Source organism: Triticum aestivum, chromosome 7D (genome assembly GCF_018294505.1).
Source record: "Triticum aestivum cultivar Chinese Spring chromosome 7D, IWGSC CS RefSeq v2.1, whole genome shotgun sequence".
Lineage (NCBI taxonomy): Eukaryota > Viridiplantae > Streptophyta > Magnoliopsida > Poales > Poaceae > Triticum > Triticum aestivum.
Genome location: NC_057814.1, coordinates 597,163,719 through 597,185,841, shown reverse-complemented (window position 1 = coordinate 597,185,841; position 22,123 = coordinate 597,163,719). Strand labels below are relative to the sequence as shown.

The 22,123-nt window shown below is 44.3% G+C and overlaps 1 protein-coding gene across 1 annotated transcript; it reads right to left on the bottom strand.

Annotated features, from left to right (window-relative positions):
* Positions 1-7,435: 7,435 nt before the first annotated feature.
* LOC123169886 (protein DETOXIFICATION 16) lies at positions 7,436-9,442 on the bottom strand. The gene is made up of 7 exons (XM_044587746.1): positions 8,638-9,442; positions 8,452-8,538; positions 8,289-8,345; positions 7,969-8,207; positions 7,763-7,881; positions 7,582-7,668; positions 7,436-7,486 (listed from the first exon to the last, which is right to left on the bottom strand). The coding sequence occupies exons 1-7, from the start codon at positions 9,414-9,416 to the stop codon at positions 7,436-7,438; spliced, it is 1,419 nt and encodes a 472-aa protein (XP_044443681.1). The 5' UTR covers positions 9,417-9,442.
* Between the last annotated feature and the right edge of the window lie 12,681 nt (positions 9,443-22,123).

Here is a 22,123-nt window from a genome sequence, read left to right as displayed (position 1 = left end):
TCTGAAAGCATATATGTTCAGATCTGAAATCATGACACTCGGGCCCTAGTGACAAGCATTAAGCATAGCAAAATCATAGCATCATCAATCTCAGAACATAGTGGATACTAGGGATGAAGCCCTAACAAATTGACATGATTACATAAGAAATCTCATCCATCTTCATCTACCTCCAGTATGCCTACAAGGGAATTACTCACACATGGTTATGAGCATCATGAAATTATTGATGGAGAAGGGTTGGTGATGAAGATGGTGACGAATCCCTCTCTCCGGAGCCACAGATGGACTCTAGATTAGGGCTCCCAGCGAAGAACATGAGGTGTCGGTTGTGTCGTATCGTAAAACGCAATGAAACTTTCTCCTCTTATTCTTTTTCTCAAGAAGACGGAATACATAGTGCTGAAATTAGGTCAGCCATAGGTCTAGGGGGCCCATGAGCAACCATTGCGCGCCCAGGGAGGGTAGGTGCACCCCTGGCTTGTGGGCCCATGGCGCCCCCCTCTGGTACTTCTTTACTGTAGTACATTTTATTTATTTCATAAAAAATCTCCGTAAAGTTTCGTCCAATTTTGAGAACTTTTATTTCTACACAAAAATAACCCCAAGGTAGTTCTGCTGAAAACAACATCATTCCGGGTTAGTTTCACTCAGATCATGCAAATTAGAGGCAAAAACAAGGGCAAAAGTGTTTGGAAAAGTAGGTACGATGGTGAAGTATCAACTCCCGCAGGCTTAACTCAGTACTTGTCTTCAAGCAATTCAGTTCACGAACTGAAAGTGATAAAGAAAAACTTTTACAAACTCATTTGCTTTTGTTGATATATATAAGATTAACTAGTAATCAAGTTTTTAGCAAATATCATGAAATAACCACACATATGATAACACTTAGAAAACATATTTACTCATGTCGATAACATAATCAACTAGCGAGCAATAATACTACATCTGAAATACCATCACTTTGTCAAATTAACCATGTCACAATATGATAGGGTGTTATCTCGCTAGCCCTTTTTGAGATAGCAAAAACATAAATGCCTGCTACCGCTAGTGGTGCATCAATCATATGTTTGCAGGAGACTAAAACGACACACTTTGATTTGCATTTTAATAAGTCATGTTATCCCCATCAATTTGATAAGTTTGCTTTTATTCATTCAAGGACTGCATCAGGGGGATTGTGACAATCTGGAATAGCTATCTTTTTTTGGGCACTGTTCTTGTCTCTTAAGATTTTGCATTGGTTATTAAGTTCCACACTACTCAATCTGCCCAAACCTGGACCCTAGCAAACATATATGGCCCCTACTAGGGAGATGCACGTCTCTCTTATACCAATTGTCTCTTTGATATCTAGATACCCCCCAATGATGCCCAATGATGATTGATTTTTGTGGGGGGATTTTAATTAAATAAGAAGCCTAGAAAGTAGAAACAAACCTAGTGGTAGCATCGTGGGTCAAGGACCAACACTGCCCGCGCTACTACTGTGGTCAGCCCGGGCCCAACTGCCCGTCCCCACTTAGCAGCGGCGCGTGTTTGGGACCTGCGCTACATGCTTTTCACAGTAGCGCTGGGCCGTAGCCCGCGCTACTGCTAAGCCGGCCTTATCCCCCGCCCCACCCGCTCCTCTCTCTCCCTGTCTTACTGTGTCACCGTCGCGGCCGTCCTCCTCCTACCATCGTCGTAGCCGCCGCATTGCCGCTGCCATGCCCCGGCCTCGGTAAGCCTCCTCCTCCCTCCTCCCTCCTCTAGCCGCCCTTCCTCCCTCCTCCCCCACTCCTCCCTCCTCTAGCCGCCTCTCCTCCTCCCTCATCTCCCCCCTGCTCCTCCCTCCTCTAGCTGCCCCTCCTCCTCCATCAACACAAGCCCTCCTCCCTCCACAACCCCTCCTCCATCCAAAGCCCATCCTCCCTCCCCTCCTCCATCCACACAGCCCCTCCTCCCCCCTCCTCCATGCACAGCTCCTCCTACACTTTGATTTAGTTAATAGTTTTTAGGGTTTAGAGTGATTTAGCAAAAAAAAAGACATAGTTAATAGATTTAGTTGATATGTAACACATTGATTTAGTATGCTTCTAAGGTTTAGTAGATAGCTTATAGTGTTTAGAGTGAATTAGTAAAAATTCAAACGTAGTTAATAGATTTAGTTGATACGAAACACTTTGATTTAGTATGCTTCTAAGGTTTTTTCTGCAATGCTTGGATAGGTAGATGGATAAAACTAATTTTTTAGTAATGCTTTGGATAGATAGATGGATGGATGGATAGCTGTTAGGGTTAGTAATACAATTTTTTTAGTAAAAAACTAGTTTTACGAATTTTTAGTAAATGTAGGTCTTCTGAATAAGCATAATAATGTTTAGTTGATAGCTTATAGGGTTTCACTCAGTCCTAAAATCAGGATAATAATATTTTTGTTTATATTTTGTTTTTGCAAAAATCAAGGAGCCCCTGCATCATCCCCGCCGTCGTCTCCGATCTTGAGGTGAGACCAACCAAATCCCCATGTTGATGATGATGAGAATGTAGATTATTTGTATGGAATAGAAAATTTTCAATGTAGGTCTTTCAAATATGATGGAGATTTAGACATGTGATATGTACTGTTGTGTACTACTAGTGCTTGCCCAAGTGGCCTATGTTTGCAGGGAACACCTCCCAGTGGCCTAAGTTTTGCCAGAGTGTTGATTAATTTCCATTCCGACACATTTCAGGCGCTCGATATGTCCTTTTTAGCAAATATCATGCTGAATTTTTCCATGAATTTTGGCATGACTTGTGATAGAACATGTAAGAAATATCGAGTGGCCCAGATTTTCCATAAAGATAATTAAATGACATTTCGGGTTGATTTTAAGTCTGTCGGGGCTCCATACATGACAGTGAAAAAATCAATGAGGGAGCGTCTCCACCATATATGAGAGAAGAATAATCCCGATTGTTGCCGTGAGGGTCGCTTCTCCTTCGTTCCCGTGTGCTAGACATTTTGGTGTAATGCACTTGGGAACGAAGGGAGGAGCGACCATCACCGACGGTCGAATATATACACCACGTGAGCTGAGAGTTTTCAAGAAAAGACTCGACAGATCAATAGTCAACCCGTGATGAATAATAATGATCTAATTTAGTTTTTGTAGTACATATATTGAATTTTAGAAGTTTAATCTTTGAATTGTGAACATAGGAAATGTCTGACGACGATGACAGGATCCGGGAGTGCGACTATTGCGGCGAGGACCGGGGTCTGTGCTACAGGCCTCACCTGCAAGATGGTCGGTGATTCAGTATTAAGCTCGACGAGACCTTCGATGTTGAAACGGTACGCAACGACAACAAGTCCGTTTCGTAATTAAGCATGACTTCTGCTTCTTCAACGTGTAATTTCCGTCTTTTACAATTCGACTAGTGCATCCCCTACCATGCAAGACGTTATGTCTTGGAGAAGCTGGATTTCAAAGATCATGAGACTATGGAAACAAAGAAAGTTCACCTCAGGACCCATCATGGTTATGCTTTTGCCGCAAAGCTATACAACGCGGAGAACTACTCCCATTTTGGTTGCTCGAATTGGGAAGCACTATGCAAGGTGTATGGTTTTCAGGAGGGCATGCATATCACCTTCGATCTTGGTGATCCTCAAGATGACATCGACGAAGATAATATCGATATTTGGGTCGATGTTGATACGCTTCCACTTCTACATCTATGTGAGTTTCTCAAACATATTTATTAAGTAATTTATATGGTTTATTTAAAAATATTTAACATCTTATTTCCATTCTTCAAAACATGTATGGAAAGTAGTAGACAAAACCTACTACAGTTATGGGTATGAGCTAACTTGCGAGGAGATAAATCATTTGGTTTCATGGATTAATGATGTTGTGACTTTTAAGATGAATTATCATATCCCTCCAAGTTATTCTCAATACGTGCCACTAGTCCACGTGTTGAACTACGGTAACATCCATCGAGATATCATGGTAAGATTTTTCCTATTATGTCACCAATGCATTTTTTGCATATATTCTTCTAAAGCTAAACTACATTTTGCTAATTAAGTATGTTATTATGATGTTCTTCAACAGAAACTCCCGGCGGATTGTATACCTAGTCTTATGCAAATGAAAGGTGACATGAGAATTGTTAGCTTAGGGCCAAGTTGGCCTACGATTCATCGCATTGCATACACGATTCATCGAACATATGTCATCCTCACAATCAAAGACCGGAAAAAAGTTCTAAATGATCGCAGAGAACTACTTGGGGGCAACATCAAGCGCAACCCACAAATAGGAGACATGTTCATCTGTATTCTCCATAATGGAGAATTAGGGTTTTACCTGTTTTATGCTATTTTACCTTCAAGAGAGTAGCAGGTCTAGGTACTTATGTGCTACATTGTGCTAGAATGATGAGCTAGTTCTCATATGACTATGATGATGATGAGTTATGTGCTACATTGTGCTAGAATGATGAGCTAGTTCCTATAAGTTTATGATGATGAGTTGTTATTATAATGATGATGATGATGATTTATGAGTTCTTATATGAATATGACGATGAGTTATTATGATCATGTTGAGTTATTATATCATTAGGTGGAAGAAACACGGATTAGATTCATGTGACCAAAAGTTGGATTAGTCGTAAAACACAGATTAGATTCATGTGACCAAGAGTTGGATTAGTCAGACGACTAATCCAACTTTTGGTCACATGGATCTAATCCGTGTTTCTTCCACCTAATGATATAATAACTCAACATGATCACAATGATATAACAATCCCTTAATTGCTAATATATCAAATTTGTATAATGTCAAAAAATGTACACTTGATTAGGCTCTCCCTGGACAAAGCCCCGAGCCGAGAACAACGTCAAAAAATATTGTGTGCTTGGCTAGGGTCCTTGCCACGCAATCCAATAGTGTGGCAAATTATTAAATAATGATAGGAGGGACAAACAATTGCATGTACACTTGATTAGGCTCTCTATCATTTGTAGTACCTCAATTTACTCACTGGACCCACCATGCCATAGGATGAAAAACGATAACCTTTGTAATTTGATGTTGAAGCTAGTTAGTCAAATGCAACTATAGAAGCCCTGGAGATCATCAGATTGCCGGTTGTTTTGCTGCAGCAACCATTGGCTTAGTCCACCCCTTTGCTGGTTTTCCTATTGCGCTTAGCCTTGTGTTCTTTGATGTACATGTTGTAGTTTTTCCAAGCTGGCTCTGCTCCATATGTAATAAGCACACTCTTAATCATCCTAATGCTTTCCATTTTAGCTTGATGTAGGAAGTGGGTGTTCTCACGCTAGAAGCATGTTTTTATACTTATCCTTTTGAACTCAGTTCTACTAGTCCTCTTTATCAAGCTTCTACTTAATGGATCTGTGGAGCTCTCACTATTGATATAAAAAAGAAGTAACTTCTACATGTCAGGATACAGTTCGTGCGAGGAGGGAAGTATGGTCAACCTCAAGATCAGTTTTGAGGCTAGTCCTATGTGCCAGTTCCCAAATGATACTGGATTACACATAAGGGACCAGTTCCCTCACAAAAAACATTCTACACCTCTAACTACTAAATATATATTCAGCACAAAAAAACTACTAAATATATAAGAACCACATAAATGTTTATAGAAATAAATGATTGCAGATAAAAGAATTGAAAATATCGCTAGCTCAGATAAGTTACCTTTGACCGGTCTACTAAGAAAATCTCCTGCACCGAGACACGTCTTCTATTTCCTCCTCCACAAGAAAAGATCTCAACCTTTCTCCTCCTCCCATCGGCGCCTCTGCTGGTCCGCCCCATGTCCGATGGCCTTTGGGCCATGGAGGTGCAGAGGACGCCCCCACCCTGCCGATGGGAGGACCCCGTTCTCGTTCCAGTTAGGTTCAACGTCATGGTTGGGACTATATGGTGGCGGCGATGTCCCTCAGTAGGAATAACGTCTCCCACATTATGTCCCTGTCCGGATGGCGCGTCTAGCGTCGTTTGAGAGCGTGTGGAGGTGTGTCTTCATCAGAACTCAAGAGATTCAGTTAGTGCTGGTCTTTGGTGGATCTATTTGGATCCGGTCTTCGTTCGTCTTCGTTTGGGTGTTTACAGGTTTGATCCTTCCGATCTACGACTTTCTTCATCGACGATGGTTGCTGCTCTGGTGCGCTGGTCATACGGGGCTTTAGCACGACGACTTTCTGACTATCTACTACAAAAAGGTTTGCCTTGCTCCAGAGAGGGAGGGGCCATGATGGCGCTAATTTTTGTAAATAATACATTTTTATTAATTTTCATAAATATTACGCTCGATACAACATTTTCCAAAATAATACACCGTCGGCCCGCTGCTGGCCGACTGGGCCTAGTCAGTCCACAACAGGTCGACTGGCCTAGCCAGTCAACAGTCGGCCGACAGCTGGTCCGTCGGCCACGTGTCGGCCGCGTATTCGCTAGGCCATGTAGCGAGGGGGCGCGAGAGGGGCTGTCTGCACGGTCTGTCATGGGCCGCCCTTGTCGGCCGGCTGTAGACCGACCGCTTAGCTGCAGGCCGACAGGGTGCGGGCCCATAGCGGCTGGCTCCTTCTCCTCTCTCCTTCTCCTTTCTCCTTCCTTTCTCCACGCGCGCAGTGCGGGAAAATATGGCGGGAACGAGCAAAGCGGGAAAATATGGCGGGAAGTAGAGAGCGGGAAAATATGGCGGGAACGAGCAAAGTGGGAAAATATGGCGGGAACGAGCAAAGCGGGAAAATATGGCGGGAAATGGCGGCTTGTGATATAAGCGGGGAACGTACGGGGTAGAAAATAGGTGACATGCACCAGTTGGCCTACAGGTGGCCAATTAGTCCAGTCGGCCAACAGGTGACCGACAGGATCTGCACTAGTGGCTGATAGGCCATTCGGTCAGCAGCAAGCTGATAGGATGCCAGTCGGCCTGCTGTGGGCTGACTAGGCCCAATCGGCCAGCAGCAGGCCGATGGTGCATTATTTTTGAAAATGTTGTATCCAGCGTAATATTTATGAAAATTAATAAAAAAAGTATTATTTTAAAAAAATTAGCCATGATGGTGGCGCGCCTTCGGCTCGCCCCAATGCTTGTAGTCGCAGCTAAGTGGTCTACGGATCTAGTTGTAATTTTTGTTACCTCTGATGTTGTTTGTACTGCCATAATTGAATATAAACAGATTGGAAGTTTCTCACGGTAGAAAACAATATCGCTAGCTCAAAAAATAGAAATAAAGAATAGATAGTATCAAACTATGTTGGTTACATTATAATCTTAGTCCTCAATATCCACATTTTCTCCTTCCTTCTGAAAGCAAAATGGCATAGCTACGTATATCGATTTGTCTCCATTCGCTTGCACGTTTCTTCAAATCACAAAATGCGTGTTGCCGCCGTAGGTGTTATCTTCATGCAGCCGGAAGAGAAGATCCTAACACCATGTCTTTTGCCTTCATTGCCTGATTCAAATGAAAGACCAATCAGAGAGATCACACATTGTAGTGCAAAGGAAAATTTACGGTGAGATACACAAATTGCAAGATCTTGAACTTACCTCCTTCTCCCAGTTTATCGAAAGAACGATCCACATGAGCAACACAAGCTTGGTGAGACTGCCACAGACGATGCCGAGCCAAAGACCCTATTGGAACCACACACAAAATTTGGTCTCTTAAAAAAAAAGGCAAATTCATGTGGCCAGTAACCTGTAAAGTTCGTGCTGACATAGTACATACCATCCCGTTCAAATGCAAGACAAATGCAAGCAACACGGCCAAGGGGATGCCTGCCAAGTAGAACGCGGCGAGGTTGACACGCGCACCAATCTTCTGCTCACCACATCCATAGAGCACACCTGTATGTGATGTTCAGTCAAAGATCATGTCACTATGTTCGAGATTGAGGTAAATCTGCGACAATGTGGGGAATTTCATCTATGTACCTGAAAGAGATGTGTGGATTCCATCTATGAAGAAAGATATGGCGAGGACAGGTATCATCCTGGCAATGTATGTCACGACTTCTTCCTCGTTGCTGTACATGTAGCCCCAAAATTTGCGTAGAGAAATCATTGTGATGGAGATCACTGAGCCGGCAAACAGGGCCATGCATACGACCAGTCTAGTTGCTAGCTTCGCTGCCTGAGGCCTACCGGCGCCAAGTTCATTGGAAACACGTGTACTGAATGAAATGTATATGCAGGAAAATCAGCGAGACCACTCAGCATCTATAGCTACATTTTGTTTGTGAACTGTACGGTACCTTATGGCTGTGCAGAGACCAGATGGCACCATGAACATGAGAGCACCAGTGTTAAGACTGCAGAATTCAATAATCACAGCTTACAATGCAGGAAAGGGCAATTTGTTTTTTGAAATTAGAGTACATGCAAAAGGTTGTCTTGGGAGTTCAGAACTGAGATTACCATATTGACAATACTGAGGTTTCCAGCTTAGGATTAGGCAGAAGGCCAGAGAGCAGCACAAGCAATTCAAACGACCACCATTCCAAGCTGCAATTTTCAAAGAACAAGTAATATGTCATCAGTGAAATCAGAAATCCATGCATGGACAACCTAGATCAGGAGAACTCGTTGAGGATTTTATCTTACCAAACCATCATGGCCGAGGGGACGGCGAGCTCCGCGAACTGGCGCAGCTCCTTGAAGGCCTCCATGGAGAACCCAGTCCATGTCGTCTTGCATACGCCGGACAGCCTTGTGTACAGGGACAGTATGGCCAGGTTTGCGGAGTATGATACTGCTGTGGCCAGCGCCGCGCCTTTGCTGCCCATGCCAGCCCTGTGCACCAGCGCCCAGCACACGAGGACGTGGCTCAGCGACGTGACGGCGGAGCTGGCCATCACCGGCACGACCATGCTCTGCGTCTGCAGGAACCGGATGTGGCACGTGAGAGGGACGTAGGGGACGAGGGCCGGGATGAGCCACCGCGCGTAGGCACCGGCCTCCGCGGCGATGGCCGTGTCCTGGCCGAGGAGCAGGAGGATCCGGGCGGTGTTGGCCCAGACGAGGGCGATGGGGACGCAGGCGAGCGTGAGCACCAGCATCGCCCGCTGCTTGTAGACGCCGAGGAGGTGGTACTGCCGCGCGCCGAACGCCTGCCCGCACAGGGTGTCCAGCGCGCTTGCCATGCCGACCAGCAGGCTGAAGCCGGTGACGTTGGCGAGGGAGGTGGCCAGCGAGGCGCCGGCGAGCGGCAGCTCGCCGAGGTGGCCGACAAACATCACGGACACCAGCTGCAGCGCGCACTGGAGGATGCCGCTTGCCACCAGCGGTCCAGCCAGCCGCAGCAGTCGCTTCGCCTCCGGTGCCGCGGCATTCTCGTCCCGCTCCACGAGCAGGGGCTGCTCGTCTACGCTCGGCTTCTCCATTCTTGTCAGCTTCAGCTGAGGCTGGACGCAGGAGCAGAAGTAGTTAGGAACTTAGGATTGTGAGGAAGCAAGGGACATGTTAGGTATTTATGGGGAAGTGCTGTGGAGTCTGTGGAAGCTGCGTAGCAGATTACTATGCTTGCATAGATTATAAAATTTTCAGTGGTCGTGATAATAGGTTAAGCGTGGCTGCCAAGCATCAGACGTTGGTTCGGAGCAACAATGTCAGTTTACGCACGAGGAAAGTTCCTCGTCTCAGTTAAAATTGCTTGGATGAAAGTGAGATGATGTGACTGATAAGTAGTAAGTGCAGGACTGCGAGTAGTCCAAACAGCACAAGACAACATGAAATGCTACTTGGCGGCCACGCTTTGACCCAGTGGTTGATGTTCTATAGGATGGTTCCAAAACCAGCGGATAGTGATTTGATTCTTTTTCAATGAACGTGCCTGAAAGCACGCCTTCTTCATTAGATAGACAAGATCGAAACAAAGGACTCGTAAACCTGGCACATACACACACATACTGGAGGTAATCTCGCGCGGAACCCATTCACAACATAAGAGCATGGGAGGCTTTTGCCTTCATTTTTCCTCTCGAAGTAGGCTTTAATTTCGCCCCACTTTAAATTGATAAAGCCACAAGGCCAAACGATATGATGACTTCGCAACATTTAGGTTTCATTTCTAAATCTACAGGTTGATGAATGATCGATCATTGAGAAAGTTCAGCATCGATATGATCTAGGCACAATAAGAACGTTGAGAGTTGAGTGTGCCATTATAAGACGATCTTTAGTTTTGATCTCTTGGGCACACATCAGGTTACTAGCATCATCAGTTAAGCCCTATCAAACCGATGATTACGTGTATGAGAACTGTTTTGCATTGCAGCGGTGTTTATGCGTGAGGAGAGTTCATCTCTCAGTTAAAATTGATTAACTTAGAGCGTTAGATGATGCGATTGACAATTGTAGAAAATGGAGGATTGAGTGGCCCAAACAACAACAGACAATATGAAATGCAACTTGGCAACCAGGCTTTGTCTTTGGGCTGGATTAACTAATCAAAGCAACTCATTGGTTAACAAATAATATATAGCTGTTGTTTCCCACTACTTTTTGACCTAGTGATGGATGTTCCACAGAATGCTTTCAACAATAGCTGATATTGATGTGATTCTTTTCCCACAAATGCATAAGAAAGGATGCATTTTTCGTTAGACTGGGACAATGCACATGCGTTGCAAAGAGATATAAATATTCTGCCCATGTTGATGTGATTGTGTAAATAAATGGTCACCAAATCTTTCTTGTGATTTACCTTATATTTCGACAAGAAGTTTGGCAGGTAAGTTAAAATGAAATTGCTTTCGAAGGTAAGTAAATTAAGGTGATTGCAGGGAAGTGGTGGTGAGAAGAAAAGTGAAACATCGTACCTTACATTCTTTTTAAGTAGTAGAGATTTTGACCTACTGATGGATGTTCTACATGATGCTTTCAACGACAGCTATATTGATGTGATTCTTTTCCCACAAATGCATAAGAAAGCACACATTTTTCGTTAGACTAGGACAATGCTCGTGCGTTGTAAAGAGATATAAATATTCTGTCCATATTAATTTGATTGTGTAAATAAATGGTTACCAAATCTTGCTTGTGATTTACCTTATATTTCGACAAGAAGCTTCGTAAGTAAGTTAATGTGAAATTGCTTTCGAAGGTAAGTAAATTAAGGTGATTGCAGGGAGGGTTGGACGAAAGGGTGGTGAGAAAAAAAGTGAAACATCGAACCTTACATTCTTTTTAAGTAGTAGAGAAGAGATAGACAAGATAGAGATAGAGACAGAGAAGGTCGAAACAAGATCTGCTAGACTGGGCGCATGCACACACACGTATAGGAACTAATCTCACAAAGAACCCATAGACGACATAAGAGCGCTAAGGGTTTTGGTTTCATTTCTAAGTAACGTTGTATTTCACTCTAACTGGACGAAGCACTGGCGTTAGTAGCCTTTGGTCGCAGGCGAATTACACCATATAATAGTTTGGCACCAACCTTGAACCAAACCCAGCGCACCAGAATACACTGTGCTAGAAGGTGATCCATAGTTTTAGTCTCTTGGGTGTACAACAGGTTGCTAGCATCATCAGTTAAGCCTGTAGAAGATGACGCCAACCTATCCTACAATGGGGGGCATTGGCTTCCCAAATCGGCCTATGGAACTGGCACTGTTCACATGTCTAAATTGAGCCAATGAATGAACCGAAACAGCACAAAAAATGTCGCCGGTCCCACTGTTCTTGAGTAGAACATTGCCAATGGTTCTAGAGCTCCTCGCCTTTGGAACAAAAAATTGAAGTAGATGCAAAGCAAGGACTCTAATTCATCAACTAGGATCCATCGATCAAATCAATATAAACAGGATTTACGGCCGCACGGATCACTACTTTAACAAAAGCATGGAACAATTCACTCAAAAGTAAAAGAAATTTCAACGCTTTGAAATGGGTTGTCCTTTGACACTCAGTTGATTTAGAGGCAATGCCTCATTAAACTTGTCCAGATTACGCAGACATAAACACTCCAAGAACTTCGGCGGGCAAACAGTGCCCCTAGGCCATTGTACAAGTGCACGAATAGAGCCCCCGACAGAGCTGGTCCATATAGGAGGTCAACCTCTTGCTTGGCGACAGGACGATGGTGCCTGTTTTGAAGATTCATGATCCCTATGTCAAGAGGTTTGGAGAATATGGTGTCTAGAACTTTGAATTAAGTTCTTGTATTTATTAAGGATCTGTCTAAGTCACAACGGATTGAGATTTTGTCGAGTCTCAGTGCATCGTTTGATATGCGAATCCAATTTTTCGGCAAAGCGAACATCAAGAGGATACAAACGCAATGAGCACACAACAATAAATGAACCTAATAAATATCTTAATAGAGTTTTCTTTCAGGTTCATGTATCTTAGAGCATCTCCAACAGCCGTCCAACACGCCGCGCGCTAAAAACTACTTTGCCGCGCGCCCATCGCCTGGTTTGACGCGGCGGGCAGTGCTGGCTCCAACAGCCGCGCTAAAATGCAGCGCGCGCGACTCGCCGGCGCATGCCATATGTTGCATTTTTTGACACAAAATGGATTTCAAACATTCAAAATGCAATGAACATGGCATAAAATTTCACACTAACAAGTTGATGAATAAAAGTTCACGCCCACAACTTGAAATTCATGCCCATAAGTTCATCCAACCAATTTCAAAATGCAAACCAAGTTCATGACACAAACGAAAGACACATCAAGCCTCGTCCTCGTCTTCGTCCTCATCTTCCTCCGATTCATCCGACTCCTCCGAAGACGATTCCTCCTCCTCCTCCTCATCATTGTCGCGCACCGCATCACGTGAAGCTCGGACGGTGTTGGCAAGATCTTCAACGACATCTTCATGGGAAGGGGTGGGAGGCACACCGGAAGACATTCCGCCCATGGCGGCCGGAGGTGCACCCATGCCTCCCATGAGAGACACAAAACTCATCATGCCTCCCATGCCGGCCATGGCGCTGGGAGGTGCTCTAAAGCCACTCATGCCTCCCATGGTGTAAGACAATAGGTTTGGGGGAACAGGCACAACCCTCTAGGGGTGGCCTATCACATATATATAATGAGTGTGTACAATGTTACAATATACGTACACGTACATAGAAGCTATACAGTCTAACAACCTCCCTCAATCTTTGCCACTTCCTAAAGAATCTAGAAGGGTAAGATTGCGCCTACATGCCTCAAACTATGGTAGAGACAGTGGTTTGGTGATCCTTGGAGGAAATAAACTTGATCTGTAGTTGCTTCTGAGAGACACGTTCCCGCACAAAGTGATAGTCAACCTCGACGTGTTTCGTTCGGGCATGGAATACCGGATTTGCAGACAGGTATGTAGCACCAATGTTATCACACCAAAGAAGAGGAGGCTGTGATTGGGAGATACCCAACTCCTGAAGCAAAGACTGGACCCAGATAATCTCTGCAGTCGCATTAGCCACAACCTTATACTCAGCTTCACTACTACTACGAGAGACAGTAGCCTGTTTCCGAGCACTCCAGGCGATCAAGTTAGAACCAAAGAACACAACATAGCCCCCCGTGGATCACCGATCATCCGGATTGCCAGCCCAGTCTGCATCAGAATACGCCGAGATGACCCTAGAGGGGTTCGGTCGAATATACAGTCCATGAGACACGGTGAACCGAATATAGCACAAGATGCGCTTAACAGCAGACCAATGAGTGTCGCGAGGTGCCTGCGGATACTGACAAACCCTGTTGACAGCAAAGGAAATATCTGGTCTCGTGATCGTAAGATACTGAAGGCCACCAACAATGCTCCTGTATGTCGTCACATCAGCAGAAGACAGAAGCTCACCATCAACAGCAGTGATCTTGTCAGTGGTAGACACAGGTGTAGTCGTCGGTTTGCACTTAAGCATCCCAGCCTTCTGCAACAGATCCAAGGAATACTTTTGCTGTGTCAAAACAAGACCATCAGAACGAGTGACCTCCACACCAAGGAAGTAATGAAGCTTCCCAAGATCTTTGACAGCAAAATCAGCACCAAGAGACCGAACAAGAGCAGTAGCAGCCGACTGAGAAGAACTGACAAGGATAATATCGTCCACATAGACCAGCAAGTACATAGTGACCGCGGGTCTCTGTAGAAGAAACAATGATGAGTCAGTAGTTGATGATGCAAAACCATGAGCACGAAGAGCTGCAGCAAGACGAGCATGCCAGGCACGGGGATCTTGCTTCAGACCATAGAGTGCTTTGGTAAGACGACATAGGTGATCAGGATGATCAGGATCATAGAAGCCAGGGGGCTGTCGCATATAGACCTCCTCCTCCAAGACACCATGGAGAAAGGCATTCTGTACATCAAGCTGACCAAGAAACCAACCGTGAGTAACTGCAAGAGAGAGAAGAAGCCTGATGGTAGTAGGCTTAACCACTGGACTGAAGGTCTCTTCGTAGTCAAGACCATAGCGCTGCCAAAAACCTCTGGCAACAAGGCGCGCTTTGTAGCGCTCAATAGACCCATCAGAATGTTTCTTCACCTTGAATACCCATTTAGAATCAATGACGTTAACTCGTGATGGTGGAGGAACGAGAGTCCACGTCTTATTTCAAAGAAGAGCGTGATACTCCTGCTCCATGGCCTCTCTCCAATGAGTTATACTCAGGGCAGCTTGATACGTACGGGGCTCAGAGGATGGATCTGCACGAGTAGCAGTCAAACACGCAGCAAGCCAAGCAACTGTGCCATCATGACGTTGCTTGGGTTGAAAAATGCCACTGCGGCTGCGTGTATGTGGGCGTTGAGGAACTGCAGGAGCCGTCGAGGTGGAAGGTGAAGGAAATATGCCCTAGAGGCAATAATAAAGTATTATATATTTCCTTATATCATGATAAATGTTTATTATTCATGCTAGAATTGTATTAACCGGAAACATAATACATGTGTGAATACATAGACAAACAGAGTGTCACTAGTATGCCTCTACTTGACTAGCTCGTTAATCAAAGATGGTTATGTTTCCTAGCCATAGACATGAGTTGTCATTTGATTAACGGGATCACCTCATTAGGAGAATGACGTGATTGACATGACCCATTACGTTAGCTTAGCACCCGATCGTTTAGTATGTTGCTATTGCTTTCTTCATGACTTATACATGTTCCTATGACTATGAGATTATGCAACTCCCGTTTACCGGAGGAACACTTTGTGTGCTACCAAACGTCACAACGTAAATGGGTGATTATAAAGGTGCTCTACAGGTGTCTCCAAAGGTACTTGTTGGGTTGGCGTATTTCGAGATTAGGATTTGTCACTCCGATTGTCGGAGAGGTATCTCTGGGCCCACTCGGTAATGCACATCACTATAAGCCTTGCAAGCATTGTGACTAATGAGTTAGTTGCGGGATGATGTATTACGGAACGAGTAAAGAGACTTGCCGGTAACGAGATTGAACTAGGTATCGAGATACCGACGATCGAATCTCGGGCAAGTAACATACCGATGACAAAGGGAACAACGTATGTTGTTATGCGGTCTGACCGATAAAGATCTTCGTAGAATATGTGGGAGCCAATATGGGCATCCAGGTCCCGCTATTGCTTATTGACCGGAGAGGTGTCTCGGTCATGTCTACATAGTTCTCGAACCCGAAGGGTCCGCACGCTTAAAGTTACGATGACAGTTTTATTATGAGTTTATATGTTTTAATGTATCGAAGGTTGTTCGGAGTTCCGGATGTGATCACGGACATGACGAGGAGTCTCGAAATGGTCGAGACGTAAAGATTGATATATTGGACGACTATATTCGGACACCGGAAGTGTTCCGGAGAAGTTTCGGATTAAACCGGAGTGCCGGAGGGTTACCGGAACCCCCCGGGGAAGTATTGGGCCTTAGTGGGCCTTGAGGGGAGAGAGAGGGCAGCAGCCAGGAGGTGGTGCGCCCCCTCCCAGGAGGAGTCCTAGTTGGACTAGGAGAGGGGGGCACAGCCCCCTCTCCCTCTCTTTCCTTCCCCCCTTCTTTTCCTAGTAGGACTAGGAAAGGGGAGTCCTACTCCTACTAGGAGGAGGATTCCCCCCTTCTCCTTGGCGCGCCCATAGGCAGCCGGCCTCCCCCTTGCTCGTTTATATACGGGGGCAGGGGGGCACCTCTAGACACACTTGATATACGATATTTTATCCCCCCTCCACCAGATTACACCTCGATAATACCGTTGCGGAGCTTAGGTGAAGCCCTGCGTCGGTAGAACATCATCATCGTCACCACGCCGTCGTGCTGACGAAACTCTCCCTCAACACTCGGCTGGATCGGAGTTCGAGGGACGTCATCGAGCTGAACGTGTGTAGAGCTCAGAGGTGCCGTACGTTCGGTACTTGATCGGTCGGATCGTGAAGACGTACGACTACATCAACCGCGTTGTGATAACGCTTCCGCTGTCGGTCTACGAGGGTACGTGGACAACACTCTCCCCTCTCGTTGCTATGCATCACCATGATCTTGCGTGTGCGTAGGAAATTTTTGAAATTACTACGTTCCCCAACAGTGGCATCCGAGCCTGGTTTTATGCGATGATGCTATGCACGAGTAGAACACAAGTGAGTTGTGGGCGATATAAGTCATACTGCTTACCAGCATGTCATACTTTGGTTCAGCGGTATTTTGAGATGAAGCGGCCCGGACCGACATTACGCGTACGCTTACGCGAGACTGGTTTCACCGTTGCGAGCACTCGTTGCTTAAAGGTGACTGGCGGGTGTCTGTCTCTCTCACTTTAGTTGAACCGAGTGTGGCTACGCCCGGTCCTTGCGAAGGTTAAAACAGCACCAACTTGACAAACTATCGTTGTGGTTTTGATGCGTAGGTAAGAACGGTTCTTGCTAAGCCCGTAGCAGCCACGTAAAACATGCAACAACAAAGTAGAGGACGTCTAACTTGTTTTTGCAGGGCATGTTGTGATGTGATATGGTCAAGACATGATGTGATATAATTTGTTGTATGAGATGATCATGTTTTGTAACCGAGTTATCGGCAACTGGCAGGAGCCATATGGTTGTCGCTTTATTGTATGAGATGCAATCGCCATGTAATAGTTTTACTTTATCACTAAGCGGTAGCGATAGTCGTAAAAGCAATAAGTTGGCGAGACGACAACGATACTACGATGGAGATCAAGGTGTCGCGCCGGTGACGATGGTGATCATGACGGTGCTTCGGAGATGGAGATCACGAGCACGGTGCTTCGGAGATGGAGATCACAAGCACAAGATGATGATGGCCATATCATATCACTTATATTGATTGCATGTGATGTTAATCTTTTATGCATCTTATCTTGCTTTGATTGACGGTAGCATTATAAGATGATCTCTCACTAAAATTTCAAGATAAAAGTGTTCTCCCTGAGTATGCACCGTTGCGAAAGTTCTTCGTGCTGAGACACCACGTGTTAATCGGGTGTGATAGGCTCTACGTTCAAATACAACGGGTGCAAAACAGTTGCACACGCGGAATACTCAGGTTAAACTTGACGAGCCTAGCATATGTACAGATATGGCCTCGGAACACAGAGACCGAAAGGTCGAGCGTGAATCATATAGTAGATATGATCAACATAGTGATGTTCACCATTGAAACTACACCATCTCACGTGTTAATCGGACATGGTTTAGTTGCTTTGGATCACGTAATCACTTAGATGATTAGAGGGATGTCTATCTAAGTGGGAGTTCTTAAGTAATATGATTAATTGAACTTAAATTTATCATGAACTTAGTACCTGGTAGTATCTTGCTTGTCTATGTTAATTGTAGATAAATGGCCCGTGCTGTTGTTCCGTTGAATTTTAATGCGTTCCTTGAGAAAGCTAAGTTGAAAGATGATGGTAGCAATTATACGGACTGGGTCCGTAACTTGAGGATTATCCTCATTGCTGCACAGAAGAATTACGTCCTAGAAGCACCGCTAGGTGCCAGGCCTCCTACAAGAGTGAGCCAGAAGTTATGAACGTCTGGCAGAGCAAAGCTGATGACTACTCAATAGTTCAGTGTGCCATGCTTTACGGCTTAGAACCGGGTCTTCAACGACGTTTTGAACGTCATGGAGCATATGAGATGTTCCAGGAGTTGAAGTTAATATTTCAAGCAAATGCCCGGATTGAGAGATATGAAGTCTCCAATAAGTTCTATAGCTGCAAGATGGAAGAAAATAGTTCTGTCAGTGAGCATATACTCAGAATGTCTGGGTATAATAATCACTTGATTCAACTGGGAGTTCAACTTCCGGATGATTGCGTCATTGACAGAATTCTTCAATCACTGCCACCAAGCTACAAGAGCTTCGTGATGAACTATAACATGCAAGGGATGAATAAGACAATTCCCGAGCTCTTCGCAATGCTGAAGGCAGCGGAGGTAGAAATCAAAAAGGAGAATCAAGTGTTGATGGTCAGTAAAACCACTAGTTTCAAGAAAAAGGGCAAAGGGAAGAAGAAGGGGAACTTCAAGAAGAATAGCAAGCAAGTTGCTGTTCAGGAGAAGAAACCCAAGTCTGGACCTAAGCCTGAAACTGAGTGCTTCTACTGTAAGCAGACTGGTCACTGGAAGCGGAACTGCCCCAAGTATTTGGCGGATAAGAAGGATGGCAAGGTTAACAAAGGTATATGTGATATACATGTTATTGATGTGTACCTTACTAATGCTCGCAGTAGCACCTGGGTATTTGATACTGGTTCTGTTGCTAATATTTGCAACTCGAAACAGGGGCTACGGATTAAGCGAAGATTGGCTAAGGACGAGGTGACGATGCGCGTGGGAAATGGTTCCAAAGTCGATGTGATCGCCGTCGGCACGCTACCTCTACATCTACCTTCGGGATTAGTTTTAGACCTAAATAATTGTTATTTGGTGCCAGCGTTGAGCATGAACATTATATCTGGATCTTGTTTGATGCGAGACGGTTATTCATTTAAATCAGAGAATAATGGTTGTTCTATTTATATGAATAATATCTTTTATGGTCATGCACCCTTGAAGAGTGGTCTATTTTTAATGAATCTCGATAGTAGTGACACACATATTCATAATGTCGAAGCCAAAAGATGCAGAGTTGATAATGACAGTGCAACTTATTTGCGGCACTGCCGTTTAGGTCATATCGGTGTAAAGCGCATGAAGAAACTCCATGCTGATGGACTTTTGGAATCACTTGATTATGAATCACTTGGTACTTGCGAACCGTGCCTCATGGGCAAGATGACAAAAACACCGTTCTCCGGAACTATGGAGAGAGCAACAAATTTGTTGGAAATCATACATACAGATGTATGTGGTCCAATGAATATTGAGGCTCGTGGCGGATATCGTTATTTTCTCACCTTCACAGATGATTTGAGCAGATATGGGTATATCTACTTAATGAAACATAAGTCTGAAACATTTGAAAAGTTTAAAGAATTTCAGAGTGAAGTTGAAAATCATCGTAACAAGAAAATAAAATTCCTACGATCTGATCGTGGAGGAGAATATTTGAGTTACGAGTTTGGCCTACATTTGAAACAATGCGGAATAGTTTCGCAACTCACGCCACCCGGAACACCACAGCATAATGGTGTGTCCGAACGTCGTAATCGTACTTTATTAGATATGGTGCGAACTATGATGTCTCTTACTGATTTACCGCTATCGTTTTGGGGTTATGCTTTAGAGATGGCTGGATTCACTCTAAATAGGACACCATCAAAATCCGTTGAGACGACACCTTTTGAACTATGGTTTGGCAAGAAACCAAAGTTGTCGTATCTTAAAGTTTGGGGTTGCGATGCTTATGTGAAGAAACTTCAACCTGATAAGCTCGCACCTAAATCGGAGAAATGTGTCTTCATAGGATACCCAAAGGAGACCGCTGGGTACACCTTCTATCACAGATCCGAAGGCAAGATATTCGTGCTAGGAATGGATCCTTTCTAGAGAAGGAGTTTCTCTCGAAAGATGTGAGTGGGAGGAAAGTAGAACTTGATGAGGTAACTGTACCTGCTCCCTTATTGGAAAGTAGATCATCACAGAAATCAGTTTCTGCGACACCTACACCAAGTAGTGAGGAAGTTAATGATAATGATCTTGAAACTTCAGATCAAGTTATTACTGAACTTCGTAGGTCAACTAGATCAAGATCCGCACCAGAGTGGTACGGTAATCCTGTTCTGGAGGTCATGTTACTAGACCATGACGAACCTACGAACTATGAAGAAGCGATGGTGAGCCCAGATTCCGCAAAATGGCTTGAAGCCATGAAATCCGAGATGGGATCCATGTATGAGAACAAAGTATGGACTTTGGTTGACTTGCCCGATGGTCGGCAAGCCATTGAAAATAAATGGATCTTCAAAAAGAAGACTGACGCTGATGGTAATGTTACTGTCTATAAAGCTCGACTTGTTGCGAAAGGTTTTCGACAAGTTCAAGGGATTGACTACGATGAGACCTTCTCACCCGTAGCGATGCTTAAGTCTGTCCGAATCATGTTAGCAGTTGCCGCATTTTATGATTATGAAATTTGGCAAATGGATGTCAAAACTGCATTCCTGAATGGTTTTCTGGAAGAAGAGTTGTATATGATGCAACCGGAAGGTTTTGTCGATCCAAAGGGAGCTAACAAAGTGTGCAAGCTCCAGCGATCCATTTATGGACTGGTGCAAGCCTCTCGGAGTTGGAATAAACGCTTTGATAGTGTGATCAAAGCATTTGGTTTTATACAGACTTTTGGAGAAGCCTGTATTTACAAGAAAGTGAGTGGGAGCTCGATAGCATTTCTGATATTATATGTGGATGACATATTACTGATTGGAAATGATATAGAATTTCTGGATAGCATAAAGGGATACTTGAATAAGAGTTTTTCAATGAAAGACCTCAGTGAAGCTGCATATATATTAGGCATTAAGATCTATAGAGATAGATCAAGACGCTTAATTGGACTTTCACAAAGCACATACCTTGACAAAGTTTTGAAGAAGTTCAAAATGGATCAAGCAAAGAAAGGGTTCTTGCCTATACTACAAGGTGTGAGATTGAGTAAGACTCAATGCCCGACCACTGCAGAAGATAGAGAGAAGATGAAAGATGTTCCCTATGCTTCAGCCATAGGCTCTATCATGTATGCAATGCTGTGTACCAGACCTGATGTGTCCCTTGCTATAAGTTTAGAAGGGAGGTACCAAAGTAATCCAGGAGTGGATCACTGGGCAGCGGTCAAGAACATCCTGAAATACCTGAAAAGGACTAAGGATATGTTTCTCGTTTATGGAGGTGACAAAGAGCTCATCGTAAGTGGTTACGTTGATGCAAGCTTTGACACTGATCCGGACGATTCGAAATCGTAAACCGGATACGTATTTACATTGAACGGTGGAGCTGTCAGTTGGTGCAGTTCTAAGAAAAGTGTCGTGGCGGGATCTACGTGTGAAGCGGAATACATAGCTGCTTCGAAAGCAGCAAATGAAGGAGTCTGGATGAAGTTCATGTCCGATCTAGGTGTCATACCTAGTACATCGGGACCAATGAATTTTTTTTGTGACAATACTGGTGCAATTGCCTTAGCAAAGGAATCCAGATTTCACAAAAGAACCAAGCACATCAGAAGACGCTTCAATTCCATCCGGGATTTAGTCCAGGTGGGAGACATAGAAATTTGCAAGATACATACGGATCTGAATGTTGCAGACCCGTTGACTAAGCCTCTTCCACGAGCAAAACATGATCAGCACCAAGACTCCATGGGTGTAAGAATCATTACTATGTAATCTAGATTATTGACTCTAGTGCAAGTGGGAGACTGAAGGAAATATGCCCTAGAGGCAATAATAAAGTATTATATATTTCCTTATATCATGGTAAATGTTTATTATTCACGCTAGAATTGTATTAACCGGAAACATAATACATGTGTGAATACATAGACAAATAGAGTGTCACTAGTATGCCTCTACTTGACTAGCTCGTTAATCAAAGATGGTTATGTTTCCTAGCCATAGACATGAGTTGTCATTTGATTAACGGGATCACCTCATTAGGAGAATGACGTGATTGACATGACCCATTACGTTAGCTTAGCACCCGATCGTTTAGTATGTTGCTATTGCT